Source organism: Pelodiscus sinensis, chromosome 2 (assembly GCF_049634645.1).
Source record: "Pelodiscus sinensis isolate JC-2024 chromosome 2, ASM4963464v1, whole genome shotgun sequence".
In the NCBI taxonomy this organism is placed as follows: Eukaryota; Metazoa; Chordata; order Testudines; family Trionychidae; genus Pelodiscus; species Pelodiscus sinensis.
Window position 1 is genome coordinate 40,448,249 of NC_134712.1, and position 15,149 is coordinate 40,463,397.

Genomic DNA, 15,149 nt, shown 5'->3' on the forward strand with positions numbered 1-15,149 from the left:
TTCTCACTAAAAACATTAGAAAAATGAGAACCAGTGACTGATTTATCACAGGATCCTTGATAATAGTGGGCAGCTGAAGATGTAAATTAATTTGTTTTCCACAAGCTAAACTTTAAGCAGAAGTGTTGTTAATGAAAATCGCTGCTTCTAAAAATAAGAGTTAATGAACAAAGCAGTAGTTAAAGGACATGAAGGAAAGACTTTTACTTAGCCTTCTGTTTGTGACTCCTATGCTAAAATCATGCCAGCAGTAGAGTGGCTCTGTGCAGAAAACACAAGCGAGTTTCTATTTCTGTCTCAGTACTGGTTTCAGAATTGGGGAGAGAACTGTACTGTTCAGATGTTTAACCATTTTGGTATAGAAATGTAACTTTTGTACAGGTTGAACCTTCAAAATCTGGGAGACTCTGGTCTGGCAACATCATGGTCCGACAGGATCACAGATGTTGTTGGATTAGAGAGTCCCAGCACCTGGGAATATGAACTGGCTGGGAGCCCTGTCCAGTGGGACCAGGGAGCCCTGGCTGAGTGAGGCAGCCAGCAGCACAAGCAGGGCAAGACCCATCTCCAGGGATCCCTGGCAGTGAGTGGCAAAAGCGGGGCAGCTGGCAAGCCCCTTCCCCGGGGATTCCCGGGCAGGTGGGGGAGAAACAGGGATGTAGTGACTGGGGAGCTCCTTCTCTGGAGAGCCCCAGTGGGCTGGAGCCTAAGTCCAAGCCCTGCAGGCTGGAGCCCAGTGGCCGTGGGGCCAGAGTGGGGTCAGTCAAAGGGAGGGGGAGCATCCTGGGAAGCTTGTGGCAGGGGACTTCCCCATATCTGACACATTCCCTCATTCAGGACGGGTCAGGTCCCAAGGTCCCCCAAACTAAGATCTTTTGTTTGTTGAAAATCAAAAATGTAGTTGATGGGGAGAAAGAAGATCAGTTTAATGGAAGTCCTCCAAGACCACAACCCAGGGGACCAAGGACTCCTCCAGGCCCTCCACCTCCTGATGATGATGAAGATGAGCCCATGCCTGTGACAGGTATATCTAATGTAGATTCTTACTCTTTTTCTGTCTGTTTACTGCACAGCAGTACATAATGAGAGGAAAAAGATCTACCGTGCTACCTAGTAGTAGGCGAGCTTTCTGCTGTCATTAATACTGACAGAGTCATCTTTAGGACAAGCATTGCAGGTGTAGGACTGGTAGGAGAATCCCTTGTTCTGCTGTTATATTTTCAATAACTATATTCAGTGTAAAAGTGAGTAACTTTTGAAACTTTAAATATAGAAAAGAAAATCATAGTGATTGATTCTGCACTCCATATTCTATGCAAAATTCCCATGGACTGCAGTGACTTTTTTTCCTTACAAGGACTACAGAATCAAGTAGTAGTCTTTACTATTAGAAATACATAACACTGTTTACGTAAATACAATTCTAATAAGGCAAATAATTGTAGTGAATGTGTAAAAGCATTTGAATGCTTTTAAAAAAAAATTATTTCACTGTTCTCACCGCAAAACTTGTAAACATTGTTGACTACTGGATTTAGAAATAATAAGATTTATCCTTTACTTTTTTCAGTGGCTGGGGAAAAGGAGGAGGATGTTGATCACAGAGAGGATTACTTTGAGCCCATTTCTCCTGATCGAACATCCGTTCACCAAGAAGGCCAGTACTCTGATGAAGGGGAGGTAGAGGAGGAGCAACCAGAAGAAGGGGAGGATGAGGAGGAAGATGTGGATGTGGAGGAAGATGAGGAAGAGGAAGAGGATGATGGCCATACAGTAGAGAGTATTCCTGAGGAAGAAGATGAGGAGGAGGAAGAGGAGGAAGACGAAGAAGAGGAAGGTGATGAGGAGGAGGAAGGTGAAGGTGAGTAATATGCAAAAATAGAAATGAGTGAGCTTATAGACTTTTTTGAGGCAGTGCAGTCAAAAGATTTGAAGCAGATAACTGGGCATGAATATATCTGGTTCTTTTCCTAGCTCGACCAATGTTTTGTGTGACTTGGGGGCAAGTCACATATCTTGTCTTTTTCTCAGTTTGTACAGAACTAAATGCAAATTATTATTGATTAATAAATATCAGATTATTCTGTCTCAGTGAATTTGAAGATGTATATGTGCTGTACCAGCACCATATTATACTTTGGATTTTACCCCTCTATATAAAAACGTTTTTTTCCTGTGGGACAAGAGAGTGACATCATCATGTTACTCTGCATCCCACAGACTCCACCCTCCCTTGGCCTCCCTGCCCCAAACACTATTCGGAGACCAGCAAAGCTGCCTGGCCGCCCGGCCTGGGCAGATTCTGCCTCCCGAAAGACTGACCAGAGCTGAGCAGGCAGGACCCTTTAAAAACGGAATCTGCCCAGGCTGGGCTGACAGGGAGTTTTGCCTTCCCCGAACAGTGTCTAGGGTAGGGAGCAATTCCATCCAGGGTCTGGGCACCATTCCAGATCAGCCTGCGGCAGGGAATGGGGCTGTGGAGGTGCTGCTGCCATTGCTCGCATGCAAGACCCCAGGTAGAAGCTCCGGGGCAGCTGGCCCTGGGAACGTTGGGGGCCTTCCTGGCAATCAGGGCCTGAAGCACCATGTGAGAGCAGGCCCACAGGGAAAGTGCTATGGGGCCCGTGGCCGAGGGGAGGTGCTGGCTGTGCACCGGCACAGGCCTGGTGGCCCCCAGCTCGGGGGAAGCAACCACTGTACCATGTCCCCTTCTGGAGCCTGCCAGTGGTGTGCAACTGCGTGCATGGGGTGGATTCAGCTTTGTCTTGCTGCCCTGGGACGGGGGCTGCAAGGCTGTGCTCCTGCTAGGCAGGGGCTCTCAGCCCCCTGGCTTAGGGGGCTGCTTCAGCTGGTGTGAGGCCCAGAGCATGGCCCACTCGCACTGGGAATGGAGGCAGCCTCCACGTCCCTGGCTGCCCCATCCTGTGCCACGCCCTGAGGGGCTGCATCAGCGCTGAGCTGTCCTGGTAGAAACTGCCGCTGCAGATCGGCAACCCCTGAGGCATCACAGAGGGGAGGCCCAGCAGTGTTTGGAGCGCATGTGCCTGCTTCTGCATGGTGGCACCTGGAGAGCCTCTATTGCTGTATGGCTCCCTGGCCCTCTTTCCATCCTCCATGTGTTTCCTCAGCCCCTCTCCTGTCCCCTCACAGACTCCCATCCCCTTTCTCACCCTGGCATCCCAAAGAAGCCCCCACTCTCTAACCCTCCCTCTAGCCTCTTTCTCTGCCTCATTTCCATTTCCTCTGCTGCAGACACCGCCTTTTCCCACTTCACAGCACCCCAGCAATGCCACTTTTGCTGCTTCTTCTCTCCAGGCAGCTGCCCAGATTCTGCTGTCACAGCACCCAGAGCAACCCCCCGCCCCCCCGTCCAAATTCCTGCATATGGGCCTGGTGCCGTTCCTTTCCTAGATAGGTTTCCTGTTCATGGGAGGGAGCAGGGTGTGCGTAGGGAGGGAGGAAAGGGGATAAGGGTATGTGTGGGGATGGGTGGTGCAGTAAGGGGAGATTTTGGAGGTGAGAGGGATATAGGAATGGAGGCAGGGGGATGGGCAGTGTGGGGGTGGGGAGGGGCTAGGGAGGATGGGTGGGCATAGGAATTGAAATGGGGGAATGGGGGTGTAGGAATGGAAGATGGAGGTGGGATAGGGATGGAAGGAGGAGGTGGACTGTGGGCCATGGACTATTTTATTAATGGGTGGGGCAGGAGCAGGAAGGGTGTGGGCTAGGAATGTAATAGTATAGTTGATTAACCAATAAGCAAAAACGTATAGATTAATGCTACAGACTACATGCATTTCCCTCCCCTGCGCCCAAGCAGTACATTTTTTAGCAGTCTGGCCAGCAGCCCAGCTCACTTCTGGCTCATGCTGTGTCCAGGACCTATTGCCACTGTGGGGCTGCATTTAAAGTGTATTAGGAGCCAGGTGGGCAGGCAGCCCAGCTCAGTTCCGATTCGGGCTAGGTCTGGAAGCTCAGACCCATCCTCCCAGACAGGCTGCTGCCACCCCACACTGCTGCCTCTTTCTCAGAGACAGAAGCACAGGGTGACAAGCAGCTGGTCTGCAGGAGGAGCTGATTTTTTAAACTGGCTCCCCTTGTGGACTAGCTCCTGCCTGGCACCCCGCGCTGCTGCCAGCCCTGCCCCCGGGGACTAGAGAATAGTTGACTAACTGATAAGAATTCATGAGTTTACTTGACTATTGAATTAACCAATATTTAACATCCCAGTGAGGGCAGCGGGCACTGACTGGCGATTGAAGGGCATGAGTGGGTGGGATAGGTCGAGAGCGTTTGGATCCAGGGGTGTAGTAGGCAGGCGTGGAGAAACGTGAGAGAGACTTGGCGCCATGGAGAGTGTAGCTGGGCTCATTGCAAGATTAACAGGCTCTCTGGCTGCAAAAGCGGTGGGATTGGCAAGCGTAGCAAGCAAGGGGGCACAGCCCCCTAGTGAATATCCAACTTAATTAAATGAACAAGTAAGTGTCAAAAAAACTGGTGTTAACGTCTAATTATTTTTTTTTAAATGTACTCCTCTCTCAATAAAATCTGCCCAAATTCTGATGCTCTTGACTGACACCACAGTAACATTTCTATACTTAATGGAGGATTGAATATTTTGCAAAGGAATTACTGAATTTTCAAGGGTATGTAAAAATACAAAAAGGGAGCTTGATATTCACCAGTGCACCAGAACCAATGTTCTCTGTCGTATTTTATGTCCACGTATGAAATTAATTTTGTATGTGCAGCAATATGGAGGTGACGTGATATGTAATGTCCATATTGGTGCACATCACAAAACTCATTGCACATGTGAATGATGTATGGCGGGGGAAGGGGTGAGCCAAGGGCTTTAAAGTGTGGGAAGTTGTTCATGGCTGGGATCATGGGGTGGGAGGTGCAAGCTCTAGGGTTGGGCCAGGGATACTGGATTTGAGGTGCAGGAGGGGCCTCAGGGCTGTGGTGCTGGGTGGGAGTGAGTACAGGCAGTCCCCGGGTTACGTACAAGATAGGGACTGTAGGTTTGTTCTTAAGTTGAATCTGTATGTAAGTCGGAACTGGCGTCCAGATTCAGCCGCTGCTGAAACTGACCGCCAGTTCTGACTTACATACAGATTCAACTTAAGAACCCAAGCTTCCCCAAGTCAGCTGCTGCTGAAACTGATCAGCGCTGATTCCAGGAAGCCTGGGGCAGAGCAACTCTGCCTCAGGCTTCCTGTAGTCAGCGCTGGTCAGTTTCAGCAGCGGCTGACTTGGGGACGCCTGGAGCAGAGCAGCTGGGGTGCTGCTGGGTTGCTCCAGTAGCACCGTTCCTCGGCGCTACTGGACCAACCCAGCAGCACCCCAGCTGCTCTGCCCCAGGTGTCCTGATTCAGCCACTGCTGAAACTGACCAGCAGCGGCTGAATCAGGACCTGGGGCAGAGCAGCTGGGGTGCTGCCGGGTTGGTCCAGTAGTGCCCAGAGCGGCGCTGCAGGACCAATCGGCAGCGCCCCAGCTGCTCTGCTCCAGGGTCCAAAACAAAAGCCTGGTCTGCTGGGGGGGGGGGGGGGGGCACACTAGCCCCGCGCCCCCCCCCCCCCCCCCCCAGCAGACCAGGGACACGGGGAGCAGAGCGGCAGCGGCAGCGGGGTGCCGCGCCTCTGAGGCTTTGCTCTGGCAAAGCCTCAGAAGCGCGGGAACCCGCCCGGTGCCCCTGGTCTGCTGGAGACGGTCTCCAGCAGACCAGGGGCATGGGAGCAGCTTACGAACGGGGCTTTCTCGCCCCGGAGGTCGAGGTAGCAATCTGCTACCTCGACCTCCGGGGCGAGAAAGCCCAGTTCGTAAGTGCGGATCCGACGTAAGTTGGATCCGCGTAAGTCGGGGACTGCCTGTACTCCAGCTTAGGGGTGTGGGTTCTAGGGTGGAGCTGGGGGTGAAGGATTTGGAGGGGGTGCAGGCTGCCCTGGGGAGAGAGTAATACCCACAACCCTCTATCACCCTAGAAGTTCGGTGCCATGTAAGAAGTGCCTCTCCAATGCTATGGCAGCTCTGGTGGAGCCTGGAAGGGGAGGGGCACCATTCCATGGTCCTGGCATGTCCATGTGAGGCTGCATGGAGGCTGGGGAAGGGACACCTCTCTCCCCAGCTGTGGTAGATCCATGCCTGGGCTGGGTTGGAGCCAGGGGAGGAGCACCTCTTGCCCAGCTGTGGCAATTCAGTGCTGGGACTGGCAGGCAGGCATTTCTCCCCACTGCAGCCCTGAGCCCTGGTGTGTGGTTTAATAAGCAGCTGCACAGCCACACAGTTTTGTTGTTTTAGGAAAGTGACCAATTAATTATGTCTGTCTGACCCAAAATAATGCATGCTTCCCAACCTTGAAAATTGTTCAACTGTTTCACTGCTGCCTCACTTGCTAGGTGTGTGAAGCAAGGCACCTTCCATTGCTGCTCTGTGGGCTTGCTATGGCTTGTACCAATGTGCCAGCATTGCAATGGAATGTGCACATTTCATAGAGTACAAAGGAGTTCTGTTAGCTCACAGAGGCTGCAGCAGAGAAAAGCAGTCCAGCAGTGAACTTAAGAAGGACAAAAGACAAAAGCTTCATGGGGTTTTATTCAGACTTAAAATATAAGGGAGAGGTTTTTAGCAGATAGTCAGCTTATTGTGTCAACCTTTCATGATTAGAGATGTTTAAAAGAGTATTTATGATATATTCGGCCACTGTTACATAATGTTGTTGAGAAGTATTGATTTTTATGATTGGATATCTCACTCTAGGAAACAGTCTCAGAGGGTATCTGTGCTATTCTGTAACTTTAAAAAATAAGTTGTCCTGTGGCATCTTCGGCTTTGTTGACACTAAGAGGTTTTTGTGGCAGAAAATTTGCTAATGAGAGACTCATTAGCATATTTTCTGCCGTTTCTTTTTGCGCAAGGGGTTTTTGCGCAAAAAGAAGCAGTGTGAATTTTTTTTTTCCCCCACAAAAAAACCATTTTGCCCAAGATCCTTATGACTCTCCAGGACAGGCATAAGGATCTTGCGCAAAATGTGGTTTTTGCACACACAAGAAAACTCCACACTGCTTCTTTTTGCACAAAAACCCTTGCACAAAAAGAAACGGCATAAAATATGGTGGTGATGATGTGACTTAGGCTAATGAGTCCCTCATTAGCATATTTTCTGCCAAAAAAACTTGTAGTGTAGACGTAGCCTTAGAGACTAACAAAATAAATAGGACCATGAGGTTTTGTGGGTAAAACCCACTTCATCAGGCTCTGCTTCCTGATTTATGGATGTGGTGCAGCTGTGCTGTGAAAAAGAGTAGTTTACTAATTTTGCCTTCCAATTATAGTAGTACAGATTGAACCTCTGTAAACTGGGACTTTCTTGTCCCATCTGAAGTCGGGAAGGACTATGGATGTTCCAGGACCTGAGAGTCTGGGTGGAGGGCTGGTGGCTAGGCTTCTCACAGCTGAGCTGCCAGGTGAGACCCAGCGGGGCTCCCCAGCAGGGCCAGAAAGGGGGAGCAGCTGGGCTCCCCGCAACTGGACTGCTAGGCATAACCCAGCTGGGCTGTCTGGCGCAACTGTAGCCCTGCAAGCGATGGCTGGGTTGCGGGACCAGGAGCCTGGCACACGGTAGCAGGGCTGGCTGGTGCAACCGGGAGCCCAGTATGCTTGGAGCTGGGCTGCCCGGCTTAGCTGGGAAAGGGGTGGGGGCTAGCAAGGCAGTGTGGCTGTTCGCAGCAGGGGGAGCTGGTCAGGAGACCTATGGGGGCAGTCCAGCGCTGGGGGGACGGGGGGCACCTCTCTTGGTCCAGCAAAATCCCTCATCCAGGCTCAGTCAGGTCCCGAGGGTGCCAGACTAGGGAGGTTCAACCTGTGGAATGAAACTGTCAATGTTTTGAATATTTTATATTTTCTCAATAGTAATTTATATGTTACTTTTTAACTTTGTGTAGTTGTCTGAAGTTCATAAAACTAGGCTTGATGTCACTAATTTGTTTGTTAAACTTAAACTTTTTCATAGGTGATGATGGTTATGAGCAGATTTCAAGTGATGAAGATGGAATTGCTGATCTGGAACGTGAAACATTTAAGTATCCAAGCTTTGATATCGAATATACCCCTGAGGATCTAGCCTCAGTACCACCTGTGACATATGAGCCTTATGAAAGAGAGCTTGGACCACTTTTGTACTTCAGCTGTCCTTACAAGACCATATTTGAGGTTGAAGTTGGTAAGATAAAGGATCAAGATCCAGACAAGGAAAATTCAGGGGCAGTAGAAGCCTCGGTTAAGCTAATTGAACTCCTGGAATTGTATCAGGAAGAAAGAGGTGCAAAGTGGGTGACAGCTTTAGAAGAAATTCCAAATTTAATAATAAAAGGCCTAAGCTACCTGCAAATGAAGGACACAAAACAGGACTATATTACTCAGTTAGTAGACTGGACAGTGCAGGCTTTAAACTTGCAGGTAGCTCTCAGGCAGCCGATTGCTTTGAATGTCCGACAGCTTAAAGCTGGAACAAAATTGGTGTCATCGCTAGCAGAATGTGGGACTCAAGGAATCATGGGACTCTTACATGCAGGAGTTGTTAATGCATTATTTGAACTGTTATTTGCAGATCATGTTTCATCTTCCCTTAAACTTAATGCTTTTAAAGCATTGGATAGTGTTATCAGCATGACAGAGGGAATGGAAATGTTTTTAAGAGGTGGGATAGAGGCACATGAAAAAAGTGGTTATCAGAAACTCCTGGAGCTCATACTATTAGATCAGACTGTGAGAGTAGTCACTGCAGGTTCTGCAATTCTGCAGAAATGCCACTTCTATGAGATTCTGTCAGACATTAAAAAGCTTGGTGACCAGTTAGCAGAGAATACTCCTTCCCTTCCTAATCATACGGAGTCGGAGCAGGAACCAGACCTTGGACTTGAGAGAACCAACCCAGAGTATGAAAATGATGTGGAGGCTCCTATGGATATGGATCATCTTTTGGAATCTTCTAGTATCAGTGAAGGAGACGTGGAAAAACTTATTAGCCTCTTAGATGAAATCTTTCATTTGATGGAGACTGCACCTCATACAATGATTCAGCCACCGGTAAAATCTTTTCCGACAATGGCACGCATTACAGGACCCCCAGAAAGGGATGATCCTTATCCAGTCCTTTTCAGGTAAGACAGCTGTAGTTCACTTTTGATAGCTTTGACTGGGTTCTTTTTTTGCTTTTGGTAGTTAGTATGTTTTGGTAGCTAGTATGCTTTGTGGACTAGGTATGCAATAGAGTAAGTTAATGATTAATATTACATTATTCACTTTACTATTTTAATTTTTAGTGGATGTTTACAGATTGCTTTAAAAAGCTTTTGGGAGGACCGGATGGTTAATGGCAGTGGTGGCAAACTATGGCCCGAGGGCTACATGCAGCTCAATGGGGTTCTACATTTTGTTTCCTGTTGCTCATGCACAGGGTTGACAGATTTTGCAGGTTTCCATCCATGTCAGTTTTTCCTACTGGTATTACTAGTACACACATGTAAATCAAGGGCACGCAAAGTGAGGTGTGTGCTGATTGCACACAACATTGACTCTGAGAGCTGTGAGCACAGCTCACAATCAAAGCACTTCTACACTTGGCACACCTGCAAATTCTAGGTGCTCAAGCAGAGTTAGCAAAACTACCCTGTCCTGGGAAACTGTCTTGTTTACGACAGTCTTGCGGCCCTCTGACAAGGAGAGCCATTCATGTGGCCAGTTTGCTAGTCCAGGTTGCTAGTCTGGGATTGCAGTTATATTTTTGTTTCCAGTTCAGCCTACGTAAATACTAACCAAAGTTCTCACCATCTTACTATTTATTACTTGTAAAGTAAACTTCCAATAGTCCGGCACCTTTAGGACCCAGGAGGTGCCGGATTCTCAGATATGCCGGACTATTGGAAGGGAGGACTATGAGGAGTCTGGGGTGGGGTGGGAAGGATGGGGGGGCGGCGCTGCAGGATCAACCCGGCAGCACCCCAGCTGCTCTGCCCCAGACTTCCCCAAGGTTAGGAACTATTTAGAAAAGCTAAACGTACACAAATCCATGAGTCCGGACTTAACGCATCCGAGGTTACTGAGGGAGTTGGCAAATGTCATTGAGGAGCCTTTGGCCATTATCTTTGAGAAGTCGTAGAGATCGGGAGAAATACTGGATGATTGGAAAAAGGAAAATGTACTGCCCATCTTCAAAAAAGGGAAGAAGGATGATTCAGGGAACTATAGACTGGTCAGTCTTACCTCAGTTCCTGGAAAAATCATGGAAGGGATCCTTAAGGAATCCATTTTGAGGCACTTGGAAGAGAGGAAAGTGATTAGGAATAGTCAGCATGGATTCACAAAGGGCAAGACGTGCCTGACCAATCTGATTAGCTTCTATGATGAGGTAACTGGCTCTGTGGACGTGGGAAAGTCAGTGGATGTGATATAGCTTGACTTTAGCAAGGCTTTTGATGCGGTCTCCCACAATATTCTTGCCAGCAAGTTAAGGGAATGTGGATTGGATAAATAGACAGTAAGATGGATAGAAAGATGGCTAGAAGGCCGGGCCCGGCGGGTAGTGATCAATGGCTCGATGTCAGGATGGCGGTCGGTTTCTAGCGGAGTGCCCCAAGGTTCGGTTCTAGGACCGGTTTTGTTCAATATCTTTATTAATTACCTGGACGAGGGGATGGATTGCACCCTCAGCAAGTTTGCGGATGACACTAAGCTAGGGGGAGAGGTAGATATGCTTGAGGGCAGAGATAGGGTCCAGAGTGACTTAGACAAATTGGAGGATTGGGCCACAAGAAATCTGATGAGGTTCAACAAGGACAAGTGCAGAGTCCTGCACTTGGGACAGAAGGATCCCAAGCATAGTTACAAGCTGGGGACCAGCCAGTTAAGTAGTAGTTCTGCGGAAAAGGACGTGGGGGTTACAGTGGATGAGAAGCTGGATATGAGTCAACAGTGTGCCCTTGTAGCCAAGAGGCTACTGGCATATTAGGTTGCATTAAGAGGAGCATTGCCAGCAGATCCAGAGATGTCATTATTTCCCTTTATTCGGCTTTGGTGAGGCCACATATGGAGTATTGTGTCCAGTTCTGGGCCCCCCACTACAAAAAGGATGTGGACGCATTGGAGAGGGTCCAGCGGAGGGCAACCAAAATGATTAGGGGGCTGGAGCATATGACTTATGAGGAGAGGCTGAGGGAGTTGGGTCTGTTTAGTCTGCAGAAGTGAAGAGTGAGGGGGGATTTGATAGCAGCCTTCAACTTCCTGAAGGGAGATTCCAAAGAGGATGGAGAGAGGCTGTTCTCAGTAGTGACAGATGTCAGAGCAAGGAGCAGTGGTCTCAAGTTGTGGTGGGAGAGGTCCAGGTTGGATATTAGGAAAAACTATTTCACTAGGAGGGTGGTGAAGCACTGGAATGGGTTACCTAGGGAAGTAGTGGAGTCTCCATCCCTAGAGGTGTTTAAGTCTCGGCTTGACAAAGCCCTGGCCGGGTTGATTTAGTTGGGATTGGTCCTGTCTAGAGCAGGGGGCTGGACTTAATGACTTTCTGAGGTCTCTTCCAGCTCTCTGGTTCTATGATTCTAAGTCAGCCACTGCTGAAACTGACCAGTGGCTGACTCTGGGAAGCTGGGGGCAGAGCAGCTGGGGTGCTCTGCCCCGGGCTTCCGGAGTCATCCGCTGGTTAGTTTTAGCAGCGGCTGACTTGAGGGAGTCTGGGGCAGAGCAGCTGGGGTGCTGCCGGGTTGGTCCTGCAGCGCTGAGGGGTGGCACTATGGGACCAACCCAGCACCACAGCTGCTCTGCCCCGGGCGTCCCCAAGTCAGACGCTGTTGAAACTGACCAGTGGCTGACTTGGGGAAGCCCAGGGCAGAGCAGCTCCAATTGTCTGGCTGCCAGGAGCGCTTCCAGGTTCCCGGTGGTGCTGGACTGTCAGGATTGCCGGACCACTGGAGTTCTACTGTATTGGGTTACTACCTTGGAATTCCGTTCATGGTCTACTGTGCAAGGTACTGTACAAACACTTAATGAAAAGACAATTCCTGCCCCAGAAGAGCTTGCCCTTGATGGTCTCGGACTAGTTTCTACTGTGGACAAGCATCTGTATCACAAAATCCTTAACTGTAACACTATCAGGCATCATTAGTAGCTGTATCAGAATCACCAAGGACTGAATGGGCAAGGAATCTGCATATTCCAAAAGATGCCTTTTAAAAGCTGCCTCTACGATAAACAAAATGCCCTAGAAAAAACCCTAAAGAAGTTGTGTTGTTATTAAAAGGAAAATTTACATTCAAGAATTAGCACTATTACAATATTTAGTTTGAGGATACAATTACTGAAAATTCAGAACATTCCAAAAATTAAAGTTTTTGCTGATTGGTGATGGTCAGTGAGGGTACATCTACACAGTCCATGTAGCTTGAAATAGGCTTTCCGAAAATAAGCTACACAATTTTGCGTAGCTCAAATTGCGTAGCCTATTTCAAAATTTGGTGCTGCCTCCACAGCGCCAAATTTCGAAATAGAGTGCTGTTCTGGTGTCTTCCTTATTCCTCGTGCAACAAGGTTTACTGGAAGCCAGAATAAGTTGTCTGGTATTTCGAATGTATTTCAAAATGGGCATGCTGTTAAGATGTGCACAACGCTTTTGGGATAACAGACATTATGTCGATATAGCGCCCCTATGTAGACATACCCTGAGTGATATTATTGAACACAATGTTTATTTCAATAGGTATTTAATCCTCAGTACAGAGATATAATAACTATATATTTTGGGACAAAAGGCTTAGAATGCTCTTCTTTACGATTAAGTATGGTAAATATATGTTTTTTCATAATATACAGGCAGTCCCCGACTTACGCGGATCCGACTTATGGCGGATCCGCACTTACGAACGGGGCTTTTCTCGCCCCGGAGCTCACGGGCGGCAGGCCACCGCCCATTTCCTCCGGGGCGAGAAAAGCTTCTCCCAGTCTCCCTGGTCTGCTGGGGGGGTCCAGCAAAGCCGCTGGACCCCCCCAGCAGACCAGGGACACCCGAGCAAAGCTGCCGCCTGGGCGGCTTTGCTCGGGTCTCCCTGGTCTGCTGGGGGGAGGAGGGGGCGCAGCTAGTGCGCCCCCTACCCCCAGCAGACCAGGCTTTTGTTGCGGGACGCCTCGGGTAGAGCAGCTGGGGTGCTGCCGGGTTGGTCCTGTGGGAACCTACCGGGCAGCGCCCCAGCTGTTCTGTCCCAGGCTCCAGATTCAGCAGCTGTTGAAACTGATCAGGCTGATTCCAGGAAGCTGGGGGCAGAGCAACTCTGCCTCCGGCTTCCTGTAGTCAGCCCCTGGTCAGTTTCAGTGGCAGCAGCTGAATCTGGAGCCAGTTCCGACTTACGTACAAATTCAACTTAAGAAAAAACCTATAGTCCCTATCTTGTACGTAACCCGGGGACTGCCTGTACAAAAGAATAAACTCATCTAAGATATAGGCTAAGATACAAAGTACACTCAGAAAATAAATCCTATGTGTGCAGATAATCATATGTTACAGATACTTCTGTTTTACATTTCTGCAGGTACCTTCATAGTCATCATTTCTTGGAGTCTATCACCTTGCTACTATCCATTCCAGTAACAAGTTCTCATCCTGGTGTGCTTCAGGCTGTCAGAGATGTGTTGAAGTTCCTGGGACAGTCACAAAAGGGTCTCCTCTTCTTCCTGTCTGAGTATGAAGCAACAAACTTGTTGATTAGAGCACTTTGTCAGTTTTCTGATCCAGATCAAGAAGAAGGCCTCCAGTCAGACAGTGCTAATGATGATGCATTTGCCTTGTGGCTACTGCATTCAACACAGACGTTGCAGTGTATTTCCGAATTATTCTGCCACTTTCAGAGGTGCACAGCCAGTGAGGAAACGGACCATTCAGATCTCTTGGGAACCCTTCATAACCTTTACCTGATTACTTTTAATCCTGTTGGAAGATCTGCTGTAGCTCATGTGTTCAGCCTTGAGAAGAATCTCCAAAGTCTGATTACTTTAATGGAATACTATTCCAAAGAAGCTTTAGGGTAATTGTATATTTGTGTTTGCTTCTTATTTGATAAACTAGCTGTCACTTTGTAAAGAAATAGACGTAATAGAAAACAACAAAAGAAAACCGTACACTTTGAAGATTTTGCAGAATTATCATTGATTTTAAACTAGGGCTGTCAAGCAATTAAAAAATTAATTGCAATTAATCATGCTGTTAAACAATAAGAAGACTCCAGCTGACCCCAGGCTCTGCGTTGCGCTGCCCCTTCGAAACACCGTGGCGGTGTTTCAAAGGGGCAGTGCCTGGGAACCTGGGATCAGTGTGCAGTGCTGCCCCTTTAAAATGCTGCTGTGGCATTTCAAAGGGGCAGCACAGTGGGAACCTGGGATCAGCTGGAGTCCCCACCTGACCCCAGGCTCTGCTAGCACTGCCCCGTTGAAACTCGGTGTTTCAAAGGGGCAGCGGTGTTTCAAAGGGGCAGTGCTGCGCAGAGCCCGGAGTCAGCTGGTGACTCGAGCTGATCCCAGGCTCCCATTGTGCTGTCCCTTTGAAATGCCAGTGGCGGTGTTTCAAAGGTGCAGCACTGCAGAACCGCCAGCTATTAATGTGCTTTAAAAAAATTAATGCACATTAATTGACTGCCCTAATTTAAAATAAAATTATAATATAGAGATTGCAGACATTTTTAATCAAATGTCTGTTAATATAGAAACTATATACATCATAGAGACAAATGTTGTTTTGTTGTTTCACTATAGGTCAGATAAAACATTGCCTAGTATTTTGTAAAACTAAGTATAAACATTCGCTTGTGAAACTAGATATAGAATAAAAGGATTAGAAGAGACTTTTAGGGTCATCTAGTCTAATCATTGCCAAGATTCCAGGTTTGTTGTCTAAATCAAAGTCTTGATTTCAAAGTCTTGGGTTACAGCATATTCACATCCAGCCTAGGAGACCCAACCGGGCAGGGGAGGGCGTTCCTGTGCCAACCCCTAAGTCCTGCCCCTGCAGTCTCTCCCTCATGGCTCCCCATCCCTTCAGGGATGCAGCATCAGAATAGCTGTGGGGTTCTGGTGTGGGGCAGCAGCAGTGTTCCTGCCGTGGGGAAG

At 48.5% G+C, this 15,149-nt stretch overlaps 1 protein-coding gene across 5 annotated transcripts in view; it reads left to right on the forward strand.

Annotated features, from left to right (window-relative positions):
* Window positions 1–15,149, forward strand: part of VIRMA (vir like m6A methyltransferase associated) — a 68,272-nt gene that overhangs the window by 27,759 nt on the left and 25,364 nt on the right. For 4 of the 5 annotated variants that reach the window (XM_006110999.4, XM_075920373.1, XM_075920374.1 and 1 more), the window contains exons 6-9: window positions 902–1,024; window positions 1,571–1,861; window positions 8,014–9,163; window positions 13,580–14,071. In XM_006110999.4, coding sequence (XP_006111061.1) covers window positions 902–1,024; window positions 1,571–1,861; window positions 8,014–9,163; window positions 13,580–14,071 — 2,056 coding nt within the window. The remainder of the gene's footprint in view (window positions 1–901; window positions 1,025–1,570; window positions 1,862–8,013; window positions 9,164–13,579; window positions 14,072–15,149) is intronic. The other variant, XM_075920375.1, reaches the window with a different exon arrangement.